Source organism: Salmo salar, chromosome 21 (assembly GCF_965601325.2).
Source record: "Salmo salar chromosome 21, fSalSal1, whole genome shotgun sequence".
NCBI classification, from domain to species: Eukaryota; Metazoa; Chordata; class Actinopteri; order Salmoniformes; family Salmonidae; genus Salmo; species Salmo salar.
Window position 1 is genome coordinate 58,092,501 of NC_138311.1, and position 23,236 is coordinate 58,115,736.

At 44.3% G+C, this 23,236-nt stretch overlaps 1 protein-coding gene across 1 annotated transcript in view; it reads right to left on the reverse strand.

The window, feature by feature from the left end:
• myo10l3 (myosin X, like 3) overlaps nt 1-23,236 on the reverse strand; it is a 188,515-nt gene that overhangs the window by 10,954 nt on the left and 154,325 nt on the right. The window contains 4 exon segments of the mRNA XM_082967263.1: nt 7,025-7,148; nt 12,139-12,275; nt 15,715-15,922; nt 21,004-21,301. Coding sequence (XP_082823389.1) covers nt 7,025-7,148; nt 12,139-12,275; nt 15,715-15,922; nt 21,004-21,301 — 767 coding nt within the window.

The following is a 23,236-nucleotide window of genomic DNA, read 5'->3' on the forward strand; positions in this document are numbered from 1 at the left end:
GCTAGTCGGGCGGGAGGATGCGGGCAGCAATCGGTTGAAGAGTATGCATTTAGTTTTACTAGCAATTAAGAGCAGTTGGAGGCCACGGAAGGAGTGTTGTATGGCGTTGAAGCTCGTTAGGAGGTTTGTTAGCACAGTGTCCAAAGAAGGGCCAGATGTATACAGAATGGTGTCGTCTGCGTAGAGGTGGATCAGGGAATCACCTGCAACAAGTATATATTACAGAGAAGAGAGTCGGCCGAGAATTGAACCCTGTGGCACCCCCATAGACACTACCAGAGCTCCGGACAGCAGGCCCTCCGATTTGACACATGATAACATTACCATTATATTTAGGTTTACATTAACATTATACACTGCTCAAAAAAATAAAGGGAACACTTAAACAACACATCCTAGATCTGAATGAAAGAAATAATCTTATTAAATACTTTTTTCTTTACATAGTTGAATGTGCTGACAACAAAAATCACACAAAAATAATCAATGGAAATCCAATTTATCAACCCATGGAGGTCTGGATTTAGAGTCACACTCAAAATTAAAGTGGAAAACCACACTACAGGCTGATCCAACTTTGATGTAATGTCCTTAAAACAAGTCAAAATAAGGCTCAGTAGTGCGTGTGGCCTCCACGTGCCTGTATGACCTCCCTACAACGCCTGGGCATGCTCCTGATGAGGTGGCGGGTGGTCTCCTGAGGGATCTCCTCCCAGACCTGGACTAAAGCATCCGCCAACTCCTGGACAATCTGTGGTGCAACGTGGCGTTGGTGGATGGAGCGAGACATGATGTCCCAGATGTGCTCAATTGGATTTAAGTCTGGGGAACAGGCGGGCCAGTCCATAGCATCAATGCCTTCCTCTTGCAGGAACTGCTGACACACTCCAGCCACATGAGGTCTAGCATTGTCTTGCATTAGGAGGAACCCAGGGCCAACCGCACCAGCATATGGTCTCACAAGGGGTCTGAGGATCTCATCTCGGTACCTAATGGCAGTCAGGCTACCTCTGGCGAGCACATGGAGGGCTGTGCAGCCCCCCAAAGAAATGCCACCCCACACCATGACTGACCCACCGCCAAACCGGTCATGCTGGAGGATGTTGCAGGCAGCAGAACGTTCTCCACGGCGTCTCCAGACTCTGTCACGTCTGTCACATGAGCTCAGTGTGAACCTGCTTTCATCTGTGAAGAGCACAGGGCGCCAGTGGCGAATTTGCCAATCTTGGTGTTCTCTGGCAAATGCCAAACGTCCTGCACGGTGTTGGGCTGTAAGCACAACCCCCACCTGTGGACGTCGGGCCCTCATACCACCCTCATGGAGTCTGTTTCTGACCGTTTGAGCAGACACATGCACATTTGTGGCCTGCTGGAGGTCATTTTGCAGGGCTCTGGCAGTGCTCCTCCTGCTCCTCCTTGCACAAAGGCGGAGGTAGCGGTCCTGCTGCTGGGTTGTTGCCCTCCTACGGCCTCCTCCACGTCTCCTGATGTACTGGCCTGTCTCCTGGTAGCGCCTCCATGCTCTGGACACTACGCTGACAGACACAGCAAACCTTCTTGCCACAGCTCGCATTGATGTGCCATCCTGGATGAGCTGCACTACCTGAGCCACTTGTGTGGGTTGTAGACTCCGTCTCATGCTACCACTAGAGTGAAAGCACCGCCAGCATTCAAAAGTGACCAAAACATCAGCCAGGAAGCATAGGAACTGAGAAGTGGTCTGTGGTCCCCACCTGCAGAACCACTCCTTTATTGGGTGTGTCTTGCTAATTGCCTATAATTTCCACCTGTTGTCTTTTCCATTTGCACAACAGCATGTGAAATTTATTGTCAATCAGTGTTGCTTCCTAAGTGGACAGTTTGATTTCACAGAAGTGTGATTGACTTGGAGTTACATTGTGTTGTTTAAGTGTTCCCTTAATTTTTTTGAGCAGTATATTTACATTCCATTAACATTATACTTACGTTTACATTATATTAACATTATATTTACGTTACATTAAATTACATTAACTTTTAGGTTTACATTAACATTATATTTATGTTTACATTACATTAAATTACATTAACATCATATTTCAGTTTACATAACATTACATTAAATGACAGCATTATATTTACATTACATGACAAATATAATGTTTACATTAGATTTTTTTTATTTCAACTTTATTTAACCAGGTAGGCTAGTTGAGAGCAAGTTCTCATTTAAAATTGCGACCTGGCCAAGATAAAGCAAAGCAGTTCGACACAAACAACAACACAGAGTTACACATGGAGTAAAACAAACATACAGTCAATAATACAGTAGAAAAAAAAGAAAGTCTATATACAGTGTGTGCAAATGGTGTGAGGAGGTAAGGCAATAAATAGGCCATAGTAGCGTAGAATTACAATTTAGCAGATTAACACTGGAGTGATAAATGAGCAGATGGTGATGTGCAAGTAGTGATACTGGTGTGCAAAAGAGCAGCAAAGTAAATAAAAACAATATGGGGATGAGGTAGGTAGATTGGGTGGGCTATTTACAGATGGGCTATGTAGAGCTGCAGCGATCGGTTAGCTGCTCAGATAGCTGATGTTTAAAGTTAGTGAGGGAAATATAAGTTCTGTTGAAAAATGTTTCTCACCACTATACCAACTAACCCTACACCCATTAAAACCTCCCTACCAACTAACCCTAAACCCATTAAAACCTCCCTACCAACTAACCCTACACCCATTAAAACCTCACCACTATACCAACTAACCCTACACCCATTAAAACCTCACCACTATACCAACTAACCCTACACCCATTAAAACCTCCCTACCAACTAACCCTACACCCATTAAAACCTCCCTACCAACTAACCCTAAACCCATTAAAACCTCCCTACCAACTAACTCTACACCCATTAAAACCTCACCACTATACCAACTAACCCTACACCCATTAAAACCTCCCTACCAACTAACTAACCGTATACCCATTAAAACCTCACCACTATACCAACTAACCCTAAACCCATTAAAACCTCCCTACCAACTAACCCTAAACCCATTAAAACCTCCCTACCTACTAACCCTACACCCATTAAAACCTCACCACTATACCAACTAACCCTAAACCCATTAAAATCTCCCTACCAACTAACTCTACACCCATTAAAACCTCACCACTATACCAACTAACCCTAAACCCATTAAAATTCTCCCTACCAACTAACCCTACACCCATTAAAACCTCCCTACCAACTAACCCTACACCCATTAAAACCTCCCTACCAACTAACCCTACACCCATTAAAACCTCACCACTATACCAACTAACCCTACACCCATTAAAACCTCCCTACCAACTAACCCTACACCCATTAAAACCTCCCTACCAACTAACTCTACACCCATTAAAACCTCCCTACCAACTAACTCTACACCCATTAAAACCTCACCACTATACCAACTAACCCTACACCCATTAAAACCTCCCTACCAACTAACCCTACACCCATTAAAACCTCCCTACCAACTAACTCTACACCCATTAAAACCTCCCTACCAACTAACTCTACACCCATTAAAACCTCACCACTATACCAACTAACCCTACACCCATTAAAACCTCCCTACCAACTAACCCTACACCCATTAAAACCTCCCTACCAACTAACTAACCCTACACCCATTAAAACCTCACCACTATGCCAACTAACCCTACACCCATTAAAACCTGATCCTACAGCAGGCCACCAGCCTGGGAGGACAGGACACACTATCGTTCAACACACCTTGTAACTCTCCTACACCTTAAGTACTTCTCTGCAGCTGCCACCACCACATCGATCCTCTGTGATTTTACGTTCCATTTCTGTGGTACAGTTGATAACCACTGCTGTGAACGCTAAGAAACCAACCTAACTGAAACACCTGTTATTCCTATCATTCTCTATTGGCCTCGGCGTACTCACAGGGAGTCTCTTTGGATCCCCATCTTCCTCTCCTGCTCTCCTCTCAGCGTACGACACCTTCTGCACTACTCTGATCCTGGCCTCAAACTCAACCTGCCTCTCTCTCTCCGGACACCTCTGATCTCTAGCACCATGGGAACCTTTACTCACACAACTCTTTCCACCCATACTACACATCAGAGGAGGCTGCTGAGGGGAGGACAGCTCATAATAAAAGGTCTGGAATGGAATGAATTGCACTGCATTCCAGCCATTAAACAGTCATGACTACATGGAACTTTATTCCACATCGGGTAACTGTAGAATCAGATTTTAAAAAACACTGTGGCTCAGTTGGTAGAGCATGGCGCTTGCAACGCCAGGGTTGTGGGTTCGATTCCCACGGGGGGCCAGTATTTAAAAGTGTAATAAAATGTATGCATTCACTATTCCTCTCTCTGCGGTCCATTACTAAATGTTCCTCTGGATAAGAGCGTCTGCTAAATGACGTAATAATAATAATAATAAAGGCAAAATATTATTATGGAACGACGCGGACTGTGAAGATGACACACACAAAGGTACAGACACATGCATACGCACACATTGTGATATTGTTACATTTTAGTCATTTAGCAGACACTCTTATCCAGAGCGACTTTCAGTAGTGAATACATACTTTTCATATATATATATATATATATATATATATTTTTTTTTCCCCCCGTACTGGTCCCCCCGTGGGAATCGAACCCACAACCCTGGCGTTGCAAACACCATGCTCTACCAACTGAGCCACACTGGACCGTGTTCTATGGTGGTATTAAACATTACGTCTTATAGATATGTAGCGGTATAATATCGTTATATGATGTATTGTTTTATATGTAATGTCTTTAATATGTTTGGACCCCAGGAAGAGTAGCTGCTGCCTTGGCAGGAACTAATGGGGATCCATAATAAACTCCAGGAAGAGTAGCAGCTGCCTTGGCAGGAACTAATGGGGATCCATAATAAACCCCAGGAAGAGTAGCTGCTGCCTTGGCAGGAACTAATGGGGATCCCTAATAAACCCCAGGAAGAGTAGCTGCTGCCTTGGCAGGAACTAATGGGGATCCCTAATAAACTCCAGGAAGAGTAGCAGCTGCCTTGGCAGGAACTAATGGGGATCCATAATAAACCCCAGGAAGAGTAGCTGCTGCCTTGGCAGGAACTAATGGGGATCCATAATAAACCCCAGGAAGAGTAGCTGCTGCCTTGGCAGGAACTAATGGGGATCCATAATAAACCCCAGGAAGAGTAGCCGCTGCCTTGGCAGGAACTAATATGGATCCTTAATAAACCCCAGGAAGAGTAGCCGCTGTCTTGACAGGAACTAATGGGGATCCATAATAAACCCCAGGAAGAGTAGCCGCTGCCTTGACAGGAACTAATGGGGATCCATAATAAACCCCAGGAAGAGTAGCTGCTGCCTTGGCAGGAACTAATGGGGATCCATAATAAACCCCAGGAAGAGTAGCTGCTGCCTTGACAGGAACTAATGGGGATCCATAATAAACCCCAGGAAGAGTAGCCGCTGCCTTGGCAGGAACTAATGGGGATCCATAATAAACCCCAGGAAGAGTTGCTGCTGCCTTGGCAGGAACTAATGGGGATCCATAATAAACCCCAGGAAGAGTAGCTGCTGCCTTGGCAGGAACTAATGGGGATCCATAATAAATACAAATAATTATGAGCCGTCCTCCCCTCAGCAGCCTTTACTGCTGCATATTCCTTTGTCTGATGCCCTTCTGCACACTTCTCACATCTAGAAATCTCCCTTTTACACACTGCTGCAACGTGACCATAAGCTTGGCACCTAAAACACCATAATGGGTTCGGGACAAAAAGCTCTCACTGGATAACTGACACATCCTAACTTGACTTTGTTGGGTAAAGACTCCGCATCAAAACTCAGCAGGACAGACAGTGTCTTCTCTGTTTCACCACGCTCTCTACTGGGTCTGCGCCGTACCAAACGGCAGGTATCAACAGACACCAGGAATCTTCCATTTCAGTTGACCCTCCTCAACACTTAACGCCACCCCAGTTATCACTTCTTTCAACGGCGCCCTGCTCCAGAGAGCAAAGCAAGTCACAGTTCTTGTTCCTAAATGCGTGGGGACAAGAACTGCTCCTTCTGGATGGAAAAAAAATGACCAAATAATCACCACAAGTCCACTTTAAGTTACTTTAACCGACTCAACAGTCCTGAATCTCTTCTCCACCCAACCTGACACCACATATGTATCAGCCAGAAGGCAAGGATCTAATCTCTCTGAAAATACCACTGGGCCAGAATCATCTTCATCGTCCTTTCCTTTCATTCCACTCTCCTCCATTTTTAAAACCTTCATCCTGTCGCTTTTCAAATCGTTCAAACTCCATGTCACTCTCATCAACTTCACGTTCTGAGCTATTAAAGTACGTTTTTCCATTTTTTTTTTACTTTAACGCCCAGAGTTTTCCCTTGTTCCCTCGACCCTGCTGTCATTTTCTCGCAACATCCACTCTTGTCCCAGTTTTTTATTTATTTTTTATTTATTATTTCTTGAACTTGTCCGCTTTTCTTCCTCATGTTTTCTTCTGAAATACATATATTTTTTTTAAACTTTATGCCTATCAAACTCCTGTCCTCGTCCTCCATATTTGAACCCCACTGAGCGCCTCAGACTATTACAAGGAGCCGCCATTTTAGCAAAGAAAAACAACATTGCAACAAATCTGAATCGTGTATCTGAGTAGAAATCTCAACATTAAAGAGACAGAAGGTCAGTGAATTGGTACAGCTATTCTGGCCCAACTAAATGGTTTCTATGGGAATGGGGGTGCTTGCTTAAGCCTTCCCCCCCCCCCCCCCCCCCCCCCAAAAAAGAGAAGAGGACAGAAACATTTCAAGAAGATGGATTGCAAACTAAGATGGTTTGCAACAAGTCAATGAATTGCAATGGAAAAGACTCTAAAGCACGACATTGTAGACACTTTTCTACTCAGGTGCTTTCTAATAATAATAATAATAATAATAATAATAATAGAACAAAATGGAAGTAACTGACCTGTTCGAACATGAAAGCGAACTCCACCCCTTCCTTGGGCACGTTCTCTACATCCAGGAAACAGTAGAGTTTGAAGTAGAGCTTCCACTGTCCTTCCTCCTCCTCCTCCTCACTGCCTGACAGCCTGGAAATCAATCAATGAATCAGCCAATCAACCAAACCAATTTCAGACCCTCGTTTTAGCAGAAATATAGTAATAATATCAAGAGGTTTGTGGGTCATGTAGACTGATCCCAGATCTGTTAATCATCTATGGGTAGACTGATCCCAGATCTGTTAGTCATCTATGGGTAGACTGGTCCCAGATCTGTTAATCATCTATGGGTAGACTGATCCCAGATCTGCTAGTCATCTATGGGTAGACTGGTCCCAGATCTGTTAGTCATCTATGGGTAGACTGATCCCAGATCTGTTAGTCATCTATGGGTAGCCTGATCCCAGATCTGTTAGTCATCTATGGGTAGCCTGATCCCAGATCTGTTAGTCATCTATGGGTAGACTGGTCCCAGATCTGTTAGTCATCTATGGGTAGACTGATCCCAGATCTGTTAATCATCTATGGGTAGACTGGTCCCAGATCTGTTAGTCATCTATGGGTAGCCTGATCCCAGATCTGTTAGTCATCTATGGGTAGACTGGTCCCAGATCTGTTAGTCATCTATGGGTAGACTGATCCCAGATCTGTTAATCATCTATGGGTAGACTGGTCCCAGATCTGTTAGTCATCTATGGGTAGCCTGATCCCAGATCTGTTAGTCATCTATGGGTAGACTGATCCCAGATATGTTAATCATCTATGGGTAGCCTGATCCCAGATCTGTTAGTCATCTATGGGTAGACCGGTCCCAGATCTGTTAGTCATCTATGGGTAGACTGATCCCAGATCTGTTAATCATCTATGGGTAGCCTGATCCCAGATCTGTTAGTCATCTATGGGTAGACCGGTCCCAGATCTGTTAGTCATCTATGGGTAGACTGATCCCAGATCTGTTAATCATCTATGGGTAGCCTGATCCCAGATCTGTTAGTCATCTATGGGTAGACTGATCCCAGATCTGTTAATCATCTATGGGTAGACTGGTCCCAGATCTGTTAGTCATCTATGGGTAGACTGATCCCAGATCTGTTAATCATCTATGGGTAGACTGATCCCAGATCTGTTAGTCATCTATGGGTAGACCGGTCCCAGATCTGTTAGTCATCTATGGGTAGACTGGTCCCAGATCTGTTAGTCATCTATGGGTAGACTGGTCCCAGATCTGTTAGTCATCTATGGGTAGACTGGTCCCAGATCTGTTAGTCATCTATGGGTAGACTGGTCCCAGATCTGTTAGTCATCTATGGGTAGACTGGTCCCAGATCTGTTAGTCATCTATGGGTAGACTGGTCCCAGATCTGTTAGTCATCTATGGGTAGACTGATCCCAGATCTGTTAATCATCTATGGGTAGACTGATCCCAGATCTGTTAATCATCTATGGGTAGACTGATCCCAGATCTGTTAGTCATCTATGGGTAGACTGGTCCCAGATCTGTTAATCATCTATGGGTAGACTGGTCCCAGATCTGTTAGTCATCTATGGGTAGACTGGTCCCAGATCTGTTAATCATCTATGGGTAGACTGGTCCCAGATCTGTTAGTCATCTATGGGTAGACTGATCCCAGATCTGTTAGTCATCTATGGGTAGACTGGTCCCAGATCTGTTAGTCATCTATGGGTAGACTGATCCCAGATCTGTTAGTCATCTATGGGTAGACTGATCCCAGATCTGTTAGTCATCTATGGGTAGACTGGTCCCAGATCTGTTAGTCATCTATGGGTAGACTGGTCCCAGATCTGTTAATCATCTATGGGTAGACTGATCCCAGATCTGTTAATCATCTATGGGTAGACTGGGGCCAGATCTGTTAGTCATCTATGGGTAGACTGATCCCAGATCTGTTAGTCATCTATGGGTAGACTGATCCCAGATCTGTTAGTCATCTATGGGTAGACTGGTCCCAGATCTGTTAGTCATCTATGGGTAGACTGGTCCCAGATCTGTTAGTCATCTATGGGTAGACTGGTCCCAGATCTGTTAGTCATCTATGGGTAGACTGATCCCAGATCTGTTAGTCATCTATGGGTAGACTGGTCCCAGATCTGTTAGTCATCTATGGGTAGACTGGTCCCAGATCTGTTAGTCATCTATGGGTAGACTGGTCCCAGATCTGTTAGTCATCTATGGGTAGACCGGTCCCAGATCTGTTAATCATCTATGGGTAGACTGGTCCCAGATCTGTTAGTCATCTATGGGTAGACCGGTCCCAGATCTGTTAGTCATCTATGGGTAGACTGGTCCCAGATCTGTTAGTCATCTATGGGTAGACCGATCCCAGATCTGTTAATCATCTATGGGTAGACTGGTCCCAGATCTGTTAGTCATCTATGGGTAGACCGATCCCAGATCTGTTAGTCATCTATGGGTAGACTGGTCCCAGATCTGTTAGTCATCTATGGGTAGACCGATCCCAGATCTGTTAGTCATCTATGGGTAGACTGGTCCCAGATCTGTTAGTCATCTATGGGTAGACTGATCCCAGATCTGTTAGTCATCTATGGGTAGACTAGTCCCAGATCTGTTAGTCATCTATGGGTAGACTGGTCCCAGATCTGTTAGTCATCTATGGGTAGACTGATCCCAGATCTGTTAGTCATCTATGGGTAGACTGGTCCCAGATCTGTTAGTCATCTATGGGTAGACTGATCCCAGATCTGTTAGCCATCTATGGGTATGTTCTCTCTCTGTGGGTAGCCTGGTCCCAGATCTGTTAGTGCTGTCTTGCTAACTTTTCCCTATGTCCAACAAGCTCTCTCAGTGTCCAACAAGCTTTCTCAGTGTCCAACAGGCTTTCTCAGTGTCCAACAAGCTTTCTCAGTGTCCAACAGGCTTTCTCAGTGTTCAACAAGCTTTCTCAGTGTTCAACAGGCTTTCTCAGTGTCCAACAGGCTTTCTCAGTGTTCAACAGGCTTTCTCAGTGTCCAACAAGCTTTCTCAGTGTCCAACAGGCTTTCTCAGTGTCCAACAAGCTTTCTCTGCCCTTAACCTTGTTCTGAACACCTCCAAAACAAAAGGTCATGTGGTTTGGTAGGAAGAATGTCCCTCTCCCCACAGGTGTGATTACTACCTCTGAGGGTTTAGAGCTTGAGGTAGTCACCTCATACAAGTACTTGGGAGTATGGCTAGACGGTACACTGTCCTTCAAATCAGCACATATCAAAGCTGCAGGCTAAGGTTAAATCTAGACCTGGTTTCCTCTATTGTAATCGCTCCTCTTTCACCCCAGCTGCCAAACTAACCCTGATTCAGATGACCATCCTACCCATGCTAGATTACAGAGACATAATTTATAGATCGGCAGGTAAGGGTGCTCTCGAGCGGCTAGATGTTCTTTACCATTCGGCCATCAGATTTGCCACCAATACTCCTTATAGGACACATCACTGCACTCTATTCTCCTCTGTAAACTGGTCATCTCTGTTTACCCGTCGCAAGACCCACTGGGTGATGCTTATTTATAAAACCCTCTTAGGCCTCACTCCCCCCTATCTGAGATATCTACTGCAGCCCTCATCCTCCACATACAACACCCGTTCACTCCCCCCTATCTGAGATATCTACTGCAGCCCTCATCCTCCACATACAGCACCCGTTCACTCCTCCCTATCTGAGATATCTACTGCAGCCCTCATCCTCCTCATACAACACCCGTTCACTCCCCCATATCTGAGATATCTACTGCAGCCCTCATCCTCCTCATACAACACCTGTTCACTCCCCCCTATCTGAGATATCTACTGCAGCCCTCATCCTCCACATACAACACCCGTTCACTCCCCCCTATCTGAGATATCTACTGCAGCCCTCATCCTCCACATACAACACCCGTTCACTCCCCCATATCTGAGATATCTACTGCAGCCCTCATCCTCCCCATACAACACCCGTTCACTCCCCCCTATCTGAGATATCTACTGCAGCCCTCATCCTCCACATACAACACCCGTTCTGCCAGTCACATTCTGTTAAAGGTCCCCAAAGCGAACACATCCCTGGGTCGCACCTCTTTTCAGTTCACTGCAGCTAGCGACTGGAACGAGCTGCAACAAACACTCAAACTGGACAGTTTTATCTCCATCTCTTCATTCAAAGACTCAATCATGGACATTCTTACTGACAGTTGTGGCTGCTTTGTGTGATGTATTGTTGTCTCTACCTTCTTGACCCTTTGTGCTGTCGTCTGGGCTCAATAATGTTTGTACCATGTTTTGTGCTGCTGCCATGTTGTGTTGCTTCCAAGCTGTGTTGTGATGTGTTGCTGCCTTGCTATGTTGTCGTGTTAGGTCTCTATGTAGTGTAATGTTATCTCGTCTGTTTAATCCCAGCCCCCGTCCCCGCAGGAGTCCTTTAGGCTTTTGGTAGGCCGTCATTGTAATTTAGAATTGGTTCTTAACTGACTTGCCTCGTTAAATAAAGGTTAAATAAAAAAATAAATAAAAAACTGTCAATGGCCATAGGGATTGACAAAGCCAGCACAAACAGATCAGGGACCAGTCTAATCTCTGTGCATCTCTCTCTCTCTCTCTCTCTCTCTCCAGCTGAACTCTGACCTCTCTAATAGATCAGGCTAATCTCTGTGCATCTCTCTCTCTCTCTCTCTCTCCAGCTGAACTCTCACCTCTCTAACAGACCAGGCTAATCTCTGTGCATCTCTCTCTCTCTCCAGCTGAACTCTGACCTCTCTAACAGATCAGGCTAATCTCTGTGCATCTCTCTCTCTCTCTCTCCAGCTAAACTCTCACCTCTCTAACAGATCAGGGACCAGTCTAATCTCTGTGCATCTCTCTCTCTCTCTCTCTCTCTCTCCAGCTGAACTCTGACCTCTCTAATAGATCAGGCTAATCTCTGTGCATCTCTCTCTCTCTCTCTCTCTCCAGCTGAACTCTCACCTCTCTAACAGACCAGGCTAATCTCTGTGCATCTCTCTCTCTCTCCAGCTGAACTCTGACCTCTCTAACAGATCAGGCTAATCTCTGTGCATCTCTCTCTCTCTCTCTCCAGCTGAACTCTCACCTTTCGAACTTGGCGAGTACGTCAGCGACGATAACTCTGCTCTCCACAGCCCGGTCCATAGTGTTGTTGTGTTCAAACAGGGCAAACATGTTTCTACTGTCCTCCATGGCCAGGCCTCGGATCAACTTCTCCACAACCTGGGGACAGGCAGGACGGAGGGACATTAACACAGGCTGGAGAAAATGGATGTACCAATGCCGGATTGCCCCAGGCAGAAATTACTGTATTTTTACAGCTGCTACTCATTGTGGAAAACAGATTTTTTTTTTTTTACCTCTCCAGCGGTGGTGTGTGAGTTGATGTAAAGACTTAGTATGTAGAGGGACATAGAGGGAGCATGTAGAGGGACATAGAGGGACATAGAGCATCGTATGTAGAGGGACACCTCATAGAGGGACATAGAGGGAGTATGTAGAGGGACATAGAGGGAGCATCACATGTAGAGGACATAGAGGGACATAGAGGGAGTATGTAGAGGGACATAGAGGGAGTATGTAGAGGGACATAGAGGGAGCATCACATGTAGAGGGACATAGAGGGAGCATCGCATGTAGAGGGACATAGAGGGAGTATGTAGAGGGACATAGAGGGAGTATGTAGAGGGACATAGAGGGAGCATGTAGAGGGACATAGAGGGAGTATGTAGAGGGACATAGAGGGAGTATGTAGAGGGACATAGAGGGAGTATGTAGAGGGACATAGAGGGAGTATGTAGAGGGACATAGAGGGAGTATGTAGAGGGACATAGAGGGAGCATCACATGTAGAGGGACATAGAGGGAGCATCGCATGTAGAGGGACATAGAGGGAGTATGTAGAGGGACATAGAGGGAGTATGTAGAGGGACATAGAGGGAGTATGTAGAGGGACATAGAGGGAGTATGTAGAGGGACATAGAGGGAGCATCGTATGTAGAGGGACATAGAGGGAGTATGTAGAGGGACATAGAGGGAGCATCGCATGTAGAGGGACATAGAGGGACATAGAGGGACATAGAGGGAGCATCGCATGTAGAGGGACATAGAGGGAGCATGTAGAGGGACATAGAGGGAGCATGTAGAGGGACATAGAGGGAGTATGTAGAGGGACATAGAGGGAGTATGTAGAGGGACATAGAGGGAGAATGTAGAGGGAGTATGTAGAGGGACATAGAGGGACATAGAGGGACATAGAGGGAGCATGTAGAGGGACATAGAGGGACATAGAGGGAGTATGTAGAGGGACATAGAGGGAGAATGTAGAGGGACATAGAGGGAGTATGTAGAGGGACATAGAGGGACATAGAGGGAGTATGTAGAGGGACATAGAGGGACATAGAGGGAGCATGTAGAGGGACATAGAGGGAGTATGTAGAGGGACATAGAGGGAGTATCGTATGTAGAGGGACACCTCATAGAAGGACATAGAGCATCATATGTTACATGCTATGGTTTTTCTATTTATGTTTCGAGGTTGGACATAAAAAAAAGGGGGCTCGTCCGGGATCTAGTTTCCCATGAGTATGGTAGTCGCTCTAATCACCTACTCTGAAGCTCATTCCAGGTGACTACCTCATGAAGCTGGTTGAGAGAATGCCAAGAGTTTGCAAAGCTGTCATCACGGCAAAGGGTGGCGTCTTTGAAGAATCTAACACTTTTTTGGTTACTATTTGATTCCATAAGTGTTGTTTTGTCTTTCACTATTATTCTACAACATAGAAAATAGTAAAAATAAAGAAAATCCCTTGAATGAGTAGGTGTGTCCAATCTTTTGGCTGGTACTGTGTATGTTGTCTTAAGGTGGAAGGTGTTACAGGCTTTGTTCTCTTCATTTATTTTTCGAGGTCTGGCCCAGTGCTCCAGTTGTCTTGATAGATGTGGAGGGTAACTCCTTTAGTTGTCTGGATAGATGGAGGGTTTAACTCCTTTAGTTGTCTGGATAGATGTGGAGGGTTTAACTCCTTTAGTTGTCTTGATAGATGTGGAGGGTTTAACTCCTTTAGTTGTCTGGATAGATGTGGAGGGTTTAACTCCTTTAGTTGTCTTGATAGATGTGGAGGGTTTAACTCCTTTAGTTGTCTGGATAGATGTGGAGGGTTTAACTCCTTTAGTTGTCCTGATAGATGTGGAGGGTTAACTCCTTTAGTTGTCCTGATAGATGTGGAGGGTTTAACTCCTTTAGTTGTCTGGATAGATGTGGAGGGTTTAACTCCTTTAGTTGTCCTGATAGATGTGGAGGGTCATCACCTTTAGTTGTATTGATAGATGTGGAGGGTTTAACTCCTTTAGTTGTCTGGATAGATGTGGAGGGTTTAACACCTTTAGGTGTCTGGATAGATGTGGAGGGTTTAACTCCTTTAGTTGTCTGGATAGATGTGGAGGGTTTAACTCCTTTAGTTGTCCTGATAGATGTGGAGGGTTTAACTCCTTTAGTTGTCTGGATAGATGTGGAGGGTTTAACTCCTTTAGTTGTCCTGATAGATGTGGAGGGTTTAACTCCTTTAGTTGTCCTGATAGATGTGGAGGGTTTAACTCCTTTAGTTGTCTGGATAGATGTGGAGGGTTAACTCCTTTAGGTGTCTGGATAGATGTGGAGGGTTTAACTCCTTTAGTTGTCCTGATAGATGTGGAGGGTTTAACTCCTTTAGTTGTCTTGATAGATGTGGAGGGTAACTCCTTTAGTTGTCTGGATAGATGTGGAGGGTCATCACCTTTAGTTGTCTTGATGGATGGTGGAGGGTTTAACTCCTTTAGTTGTCTGGATAGATGTGGAGGGTTAACACCTTTAGTTGTCCTGATAGATGTGGAGGGTAACTCCTTTAGTTGTCTGGATAGATGTGGAGGGTTTAACTCCTTTAGTTGTCTGGATAGATGTGGAGGGTCATCACCTTTAGTTGTCCTGATAGATGTGGAGGGTTTAACTCCTTTAGTTGTCTGGATAGATGTGGAGGGTTAACTCCTTTAGTTGTCTGGATAGATGGAGGGTTTAACTCCTTTAGTTGTCTGGATAGATGTGGAGGGTTTAACTCCTTTAGTTGTCTTGATAGATGTGGAGGGTTTAACTCCTTTAGTTGTCTGGATAGATGTGGAGGGTTTAACTCCTTAAGTTGTCTGGATAGATGTGGAGGGTTTAACTCCTTTAGTTGTCTTGATAGATGTGGAGGGTTTAACTCCTTTAGTTGTCTTGATAGATGTGGAGGGTTTAACTCCTTTAGTTGTCTTGATAGATGTGGAGGGTTAACTTAAGTTGGCTCTCACTATTTTGGTTTCTAGACAATCTGATTTCCCTGGTTTAGTTTTGCTCCACTTTTAGGTTTACTTCCTGTCTTAGTTTGGTGTGGGTTTTCATTTTATTTGCCTCCTCTTGGGTAAATGTAGTGGGGTCTCATGGTGGGTGTCTTTTAGGTCCCAGTTGTTGTTGCTAGTCAACTTTCAGTGAACCCCCCCCCCCCCCCCCCAATGAGTATCTTTCAGAAACCCTCCTAAAACCCCACCTGTTTCCTTTTGGTCGTTGGTCAATTAAAAAACAAATTTTTTAGTTCCCTCTTCTGTCTGAGCGACCTACTTCTGGTTTTCTTGCTGGGGAACATAACACTTACCTCTCCAGCGGTGGTGTGTGAGTTAATGGAGATCTTGCAGGATCCGCCTCCGTGGCAGTAGACCGTAGTAGTCATTTCCTGCCGGGTCAGTAAGGCTACGATCTCCTCCTGAGACGGAACATAGTCCCTGACTTTAGTCCTCTTCAGAGATTCGCCTATGAAATGGGCGAACATGTCCACCTCTGTTCCGGGAAACTGCTCCTTCACCCTGGAGAAGAACGGACAAACAGACAGACGGTTAACTGAGGTTGTAGAGGATGAGCAAATCAACGTTACTGATGTCTTACTGTCCAGTTTACTCATCCATACAAATCAATCACAGAAAATATGTCTATTTGTATTAGAAGCTATAGGGAGGGGAAACTTTCTGCTTGTGGCTCAAAGCTGTAGTGGTAATTTTATTAAAGGGACCATGTTCAAATTTTTAAAAAAAACTATTTCAGGCAGTGAAATATGTTTCCACCAGAGTTAGCTAAACACAGCTAATTTTCATCCACACTCCCTAACTAAAAACACAGCAGTATAGTCAGATAACAGTTTAAAACAAATACAGGAATCATAAAATACAACAAATGCAGGATTGATCCACACTTTGACCTCCACGGAGCAGGATTTAAAGTCACTAGTGCTTTAATTAAAAAAGGTAGAGAGGAGGGAATTCCATTTCCTGATGCCCGAGGTGGAAAACGCTGACTGTTCCTTCGTTGAGGAATGACAGTGTCCTCTAGCTTGTGGAGGTCCGGCTGACTCTGCTGTTTTGTTCAGAGCTTAATATGACAAAATCTTTCAGAGGTGGGGCTGCAACATTATCGACGATCTTATAAACTAGACAGACATCAGAGAAAAAAGGAAGTTGTCCAAATTTGAACAGAGTGTACTTGGTGAGAATATCCCAGTGACATTAATGATGCGATTTCCTGTCCAGGATCTTAAGTAACTTGTTTACATAGAGATCGAAGGGGTTTAACGGATGTTTAATTGGCTTGAGAACAGCTGCCGATACAATAGGACAGGTGACAGAAAATCATTGCGTGTAAATCCATCATGGCCGCCTCTGTAGAGAGAGTTCCTGATCTAAATGAACATGTGTAAGAAGACTATTCTGTATAAAAAAAAATAAAAAATTGTTTTTACAGTTCAAAGTAGGGTCTAGGATAATGCCCAGATATTTGAGTAAATAGCTACCATTTTTTCCCCCCACATCGAAAGTGGCTGAGCCTTTTCAGCCACTTTCCACAACGATACCGTTAGTTTGCTTGCAACTTGATCAGAATTTTTCCCATGTGTATAAATAACTGTATCAGCCACAGCCTGATAGAGACTAAATAACAACAAAGGGCCCAGGATTGAACCCTGTGGTACTCCCATAGTGTGTTCCCTTGGTGATGGTAGGTCCCATTGCATCCGGTCAGCCGGATACAATTTGATAAGATTCAAATCCGTTTTAAAACACTCGATGAGATGTTTGAAGTTGGACGGCTTGGAGACGAGGACATTGTGGTTAACAGTGTCAAAAGGATTTTTCCGAGGAGAACTGCACCTACAACACCCCCTTTGTCCAGCTTGGCCTTGTTCATCTCTAGGAGATAGTAACATAATGTCTCTGTTGAGTGGTTCACCTCTAGGAGATAGTAACATAATGTCTCTGTTGAGTGGTTCACCTCTAGGAGATAGTAACATAATGTCTCTGTTGAGTGGTTCACCTCTAGGAGATAGTAACATAATGTCTCTGTTGAGTGGTTCACCTCTAGGAGATAGTAACATAATGTCTCTGTTGAGTGGTTCACCTCTAGGAGATAGTAACATAATGTCTCTGTTGAGTGGTTCACCTCTAGGAGATAGTAACATAATGTCTCTGTTGAGTGGTTCACCTCTAGGAGATAGTAACATAATGTCTCTGTTGAGTGGTTCACCTCTAGGAGATAGTAACATAATGTCTCTGTTGAGTGGTTCACCTCTAGGAGATAGTAACATAATGTCTCTGTTGAGTGGTTCACCTCTAGGAGATAGTAACATAATGTCTCTGTTGAGTGGTTCACCTCTAGGAGATAGTAACATAATGTCTCTGTTGAGTGGTTCACCTCTAGGAGATAGTAACATAATGTCTCTGTTGAGTGGTTCACCTCTAGGAGATAGTAACATAATGTCTCTGTTGAGTGGTTCACCTCTAGGAGATAGTAACATAATGTCTCTGTTGAGTGGTTCACCTCTAGGAGATAGTAACATAATGTCTCTGTTGAGTGGTTCACCTCTAGGAGATAGTAACATAATGTCTCTGTTGAGTGGTTCACCTCTAGGAGATAGTAACATAATGTCTCTGTTGAGTGGTTCACCTCTAGGAGATAGTAACATAATGTCTCTGTTGAGTGGTTCACCTCTAGGAGATAGTAACATAATGTCTCTGTTGAGTGGTTCACCTCTAGGAGATAGTAACATAATGTCTCTGTTGAGTGGTTCACCTCTAGGAGATAGTAACATAATGTCTCTGTTGAGTGGTTCACCTCTAGGAGATAGTAACATAATGTCTCTGTTGAGTGGTTCACCTCTAGGAGATAGTAACATAATGTCTCTGTTGAGTGGTTCACCTCTAGGAGATAGTAACATAATGTCTCTGTTGAGTGGTTCACCTCTAGGAGATAGTAACATAATGTCTCTGTTGAGTGGTTCACCTCTAGGAGATAGTAACATAATGTCTCTGTTGAGTGGTTCACCTCTAGGAGATAGTAACATAATGTCTCTGTTGAGTGGTTCACCTCTAGGAGATAGTAACATAATGTCTCTGTTGAGTGGTTCAACCCTAGGGGATAGTAACATAATGTCTCTGTTGAGTGGTTCACCTCTAGGAGATAGTAACATAATGTCTCTGTTGAGTGGTTCACCTCTAGGAGATAGTAACATAATGTCTCTGTTGAGTGGTTCACCTCTAGGAGATAGTAACATAATGTCTCTGTTGAGTGGTTCACCCTGAACCCAAACTGCATGGGGTGAATGAGAAAGCTGTTCATATTCAGATGGGCTGTTAGCATGTTCCATCAACACTTTCTCTGCAGGGAGGATACTGATTGGTCTGTATTTGCTCACATCAAGATGACAGGGAGGATGCTGATTGGTCTGTAGTTGCTCACATCAAGATGACAAGGAGGGTGCTGATTGGTCTATAGTTGCTCACATCAAGATGACAAGGAGGATGCTGATTGGTCTGTAGTTGCTCACATCAAGATGACAAGGAGGATGCTGATTGGTCTGTAGTTGCTCACATCAAGATGACAAGGAGGGTGCTGATTGGTCTGTAGTTGCTCACATCAAGATGACAGGGAGGATGCTGATTGGTCTGTAGTTGCTCACATCAAGATGACAGGGAGGATGCTGATTGGTCTGTAGTTGCTCACATCAAGATGACAGGGAGGATGCTGATTGGTCTGTAGTTGCTCACATCAAGATCACAGGGAGGATGCTGATTGGTCTGTATTTGACAGACAGGATATGAGTTTATGCACCAGTCATTTGTCGCCACTAGGTTAAAAACCCGGGTACCAGTCGTTGCAAGGGGTGATAGTCTGGTCTCTGATGGTAAATTGTTGGCCCAACTCAAACTGAACCAATAGAAAGTGGTGGCGATGACGGAGGTCACCATTCTTAACGTGGCCTTCCATCTACCTTCAGTGGTAGGTCACCATTCTTAACATGGCCTTCCATCTACCTTCAGTGGTAGGTCACCATTCTTAACGTGGCCTTCCATCTACCTTCAGTGGTAGGTCACCATTCTTAACATGGCCTTCCATCTACCTTCAGTGGTAGGTCACCATTCTTAACGTGGCCTTCCATCTACCTTCAGTGGTAGGTCACCATTCTTAACATGGCCTTCCATCTACCTTCAGTGGTAGGTCACCATTCTTAACGTGGCCTTCCATCTACCTTCAGTGGTAGGTCACCATTCTTAACATGGCCTTCCATCTACCTTCAGTGGTAGGTCACCATTCTTAACGTGGCCTTCCATCAACCTTCAGTGGTAGGTCACCATTCTTAACGTGGCCTTCCATCTACCTTCAGTGGTAGGTCACCATTCTTAACGTGGCCTTCCATCTACCTTCAGTGGTAGGTCACCATTCTTAACGTGGCCTTCCATCTACCTTCAGTGGTAGGTCACCATTCTTAACATGGCCTTCCATCTACCTTCAGTGGTAGGTCACCATTCTTAACGTGGCCTTCCATCTACCTTCAGTGGTAGGTCACCATTCTTAACATGGCCTTCCATCTACCTTCAGTGGTAGGTCACCATTCTTAACGTGGCCTTCCATCTACCTTCAGTGGTAGGTCACCATTCTTAACATGGCCTTCCATCTACCTTCAGTGGTAGGTCACCATTCTTAACGTGGCCTTCCATCTACCTTCAGTGGTAGGTCACCATTCTTAACATGGCCTTCCATCTACCTTCAGTGGTAGGTCACCATTCTTAACGTGGCCTTCCATCTACCTTCAGTGGTAGGTCACCATTCTTAACATGGCCTTCCATCTACCTTCAGTGGTAGGTCACCATTCTTAACGTGGCCTTCCATCAACCTTCAGTGGTAGGTCACCATTCTTAACGTGGCCTTCCATCTACCTTCAGTGGTAGGTCACCATTCTTAACGTGGCCTTCCATCTACCTTCAGTGGTAGGTCACCATTCTTGACATGGCCTTTTCTAGTCAGTTTATCAATGTTTTTCCACATGAGCTTGCTGCTGCCTTTGGCCTCCTTAATGACATTCCACTTACTACAAGCTATAGGGAGGGAACGTTCTCCCAGCCATAGGGTAGAGATGCGTGGGGGGATGTTCTCTACCCTTTAAGGTGGAACTGGAGGTAAATAAAGTACCCTTTAAGGTGGAACTGGAGGTAAATAAAGTACCCTTTAAGGTGGAACTGGAGGTAAATAAAGTACCCTTTAAGGTGGAACTTGAGGTAAATAAAGTACCATTTAAGGTGGAACTGGAGGTAAATAAAGTACCCTTTAAGATGGAACTGGAGGTAAATAAAGTACCATTTAAGGTGGAACTGGGAGGTAAATAAAGTACCCTTTAAGATGGAACTGGAGGTAAATAAAGTACCCTTTAAGGTGGAACTGGGAGGTAAATAAAGTACCCTTTAAGGTGGAACTGGAGGTAAATAAACTACCATTTAAGGTGGAACTGGGAGGTAAATAAAGTACCCTTTAAGGTGGAACTGGAGGTAAATAAACTACCATTTAAGGTGGAACTGGGAGGTAAATAAAGTACCCTTTAAGGTGGAACTGGAGGTAAATAAAGTACCCTTTAAGGTGGAACTTGAGGTAGCGCAGGATGCCCCGGCTGGGCAGGAAGGTACAGCTCATACAGGAGAGGAGGTGCCAGTGGGCGCGATTGGCCGAGCTGTTGGGCTGAGGCACGTGATTGGTCTGCTTGATGAGCTGGCAGTAGACCTCGTCTCGGAGCAGGCGTAGGTCCTGGCAGGTCTGGAGGATACCCTGGATGATCGGGACGGGATCAGACACCGACTCCATCTCCTGCAGAGAGTTGAAGATCTTCACTGCCTCGTCCTGCAGGCTGGCATAGCCATTCTCCTTTTGGACTGGGGGGAGGAGAGAGAGAAAGAAAGAAAGAGAGAACGAGAGAAAGAAAGAGAGAGAGAGAGAGAGAGAGAGAGAGAGAGAGAGAGAGAGAGAGAGAGAGAAGCAGAAATAAACAGAGAGAGAGAGACTTCATTAACAAAAGCATGGTGAGAGAAAGCCACGGGGCTTTATACGTTTAATTTCTGCCAACCGGAACGAATGGTAAAACTGTACGGTTGTTGGAGGGTTAAAGAGGTTATAGTAGAAGTCCTTGGAGGGTTAAAGAGGTTGTAGTAGAAGCCCTTGGAGGGTTAAAGAGGTTGTAGTAGAAGTCCTTGGAGGGTTAAAGAGGTTGTAGTAGAAGCCCTTGGAGGGTTAAAGAGGTTGTAGTAGAAGTCCTTGGAGGGTTAAAGAGGTTATAGTAGAAGTCCTTGGAGGGTTAAAGAGGTTGTAGTAGAAGTCCTTGGAGGGTTAAAGAGGTTGTAGTAGAAGTCCTTGGAGGGTTAAAGAGGTTATAGTAGAAGTCCTTGGAGGGTTAAAGAGGTTGTAGTAGAAGTCCTTGGAGGGTTAAAGAGGTTGTAGTAGAAGCCCTTGGAGGGTTAAAGAGGTTGTAGTAGAAGTCCTTGGAGGGTTAAAGAGGTTGTAGTAGAAGCCCTTGGAGGGTTAAAGAGGTTGTAGTAGAAGCCCTTGGAGGGTTAAAGAGGTTGTAGTAGAAGCCCTTGGAGGGTTAAAGAGGTTGTAGTAGAAGTCCTTGGAGGGTTAAAGAGGTTATAGTAGAAGTCCTTGGAGGGTTAAAGAGGTTGTAGTAGAAGCCCTTGGAGGGTTAAAGAGGTTGTAGTAGAAGCCCTTTTAGGGTTAAAGAGGTTGTAGTAGAAGTCCTTGGAGGGTTAAAGAGGTTGTAGTAGAAGTCCTTGGAGGATTAAAATAGGTAGTTGTGTTAACCTCTTGGGGCTAGGTGGGACGCTAGCGTGCCACCCGTGGTGCACTCCATCAACAGCAGGTGCATTTCAAGAGCGGCAAATTTGAATCCAAATAAATGTCAAAATTCAAATTTTTCAAAAATACAACTATGTTACACCATTTGAAAGATAAACATCTCCTTAATCTAACCACGTTTTACGATTTCAAAAAGGTTTTACGGCGAAAGCATAAATTTAGAGTATGTTAGGACAGTACATTTACAAGAGTTGTGTGTAATGTTTTGTCAAGTCAAAGACAGGGTCACCAAAACCATAAAACCAGCTAAAATGATGCACTAACCTTTTACAATCTCCATCAGATGACACTCCTAGGACATTATGTTAGACAATGCATGCATTTTTAGTTCTATCAAGTTCATTTTTATATCCAAAAACAGCGTTTTACTATGGCATTGATGTTGAGGAAATCGTTTCCCTCCAATAACCGGCAGTCAAGTCAGCGTCACAAATTAAATAATTAAAATTAGAAAACATTGTTAAAATATTATATTGTCATTTAAAGAATTATAGATTTACATCTCTTGAACGCAATCAACTTGCCAGATTTAAAAATAACCTTACTGGGAAATCACACTTTGCAATAATCTGAGCACTGCGCCCAGAAAAATACGCGTTGCGATACAGACTAGACGTCATGTTGGGGAGATCTAAAATCGAAAATACTATGTAAATAATCCATTACCTTTGATTCTCTTCATCAGATGTCACTTCCAGGTATCACAGGTCCATAACGAATGTAGTTTTGTTCAAAAAAGCTCATCATTTATATCCAAAAATCTCCGTCTCGTTAGCACATGATGTAAGCCAGCCGGACTTCTCGTCATGAACGAGGGGAAAAAATATATTTCCGTTCGTTCAAACATGTCAAACGTTGTATAGCATAAATCATTAGGGCCTTTTTTAACCAGAACATGAATAATATTCAAGGTGGACGAATGCATACTCTTTTATAACGTATTGGAACGAGGGTACCCA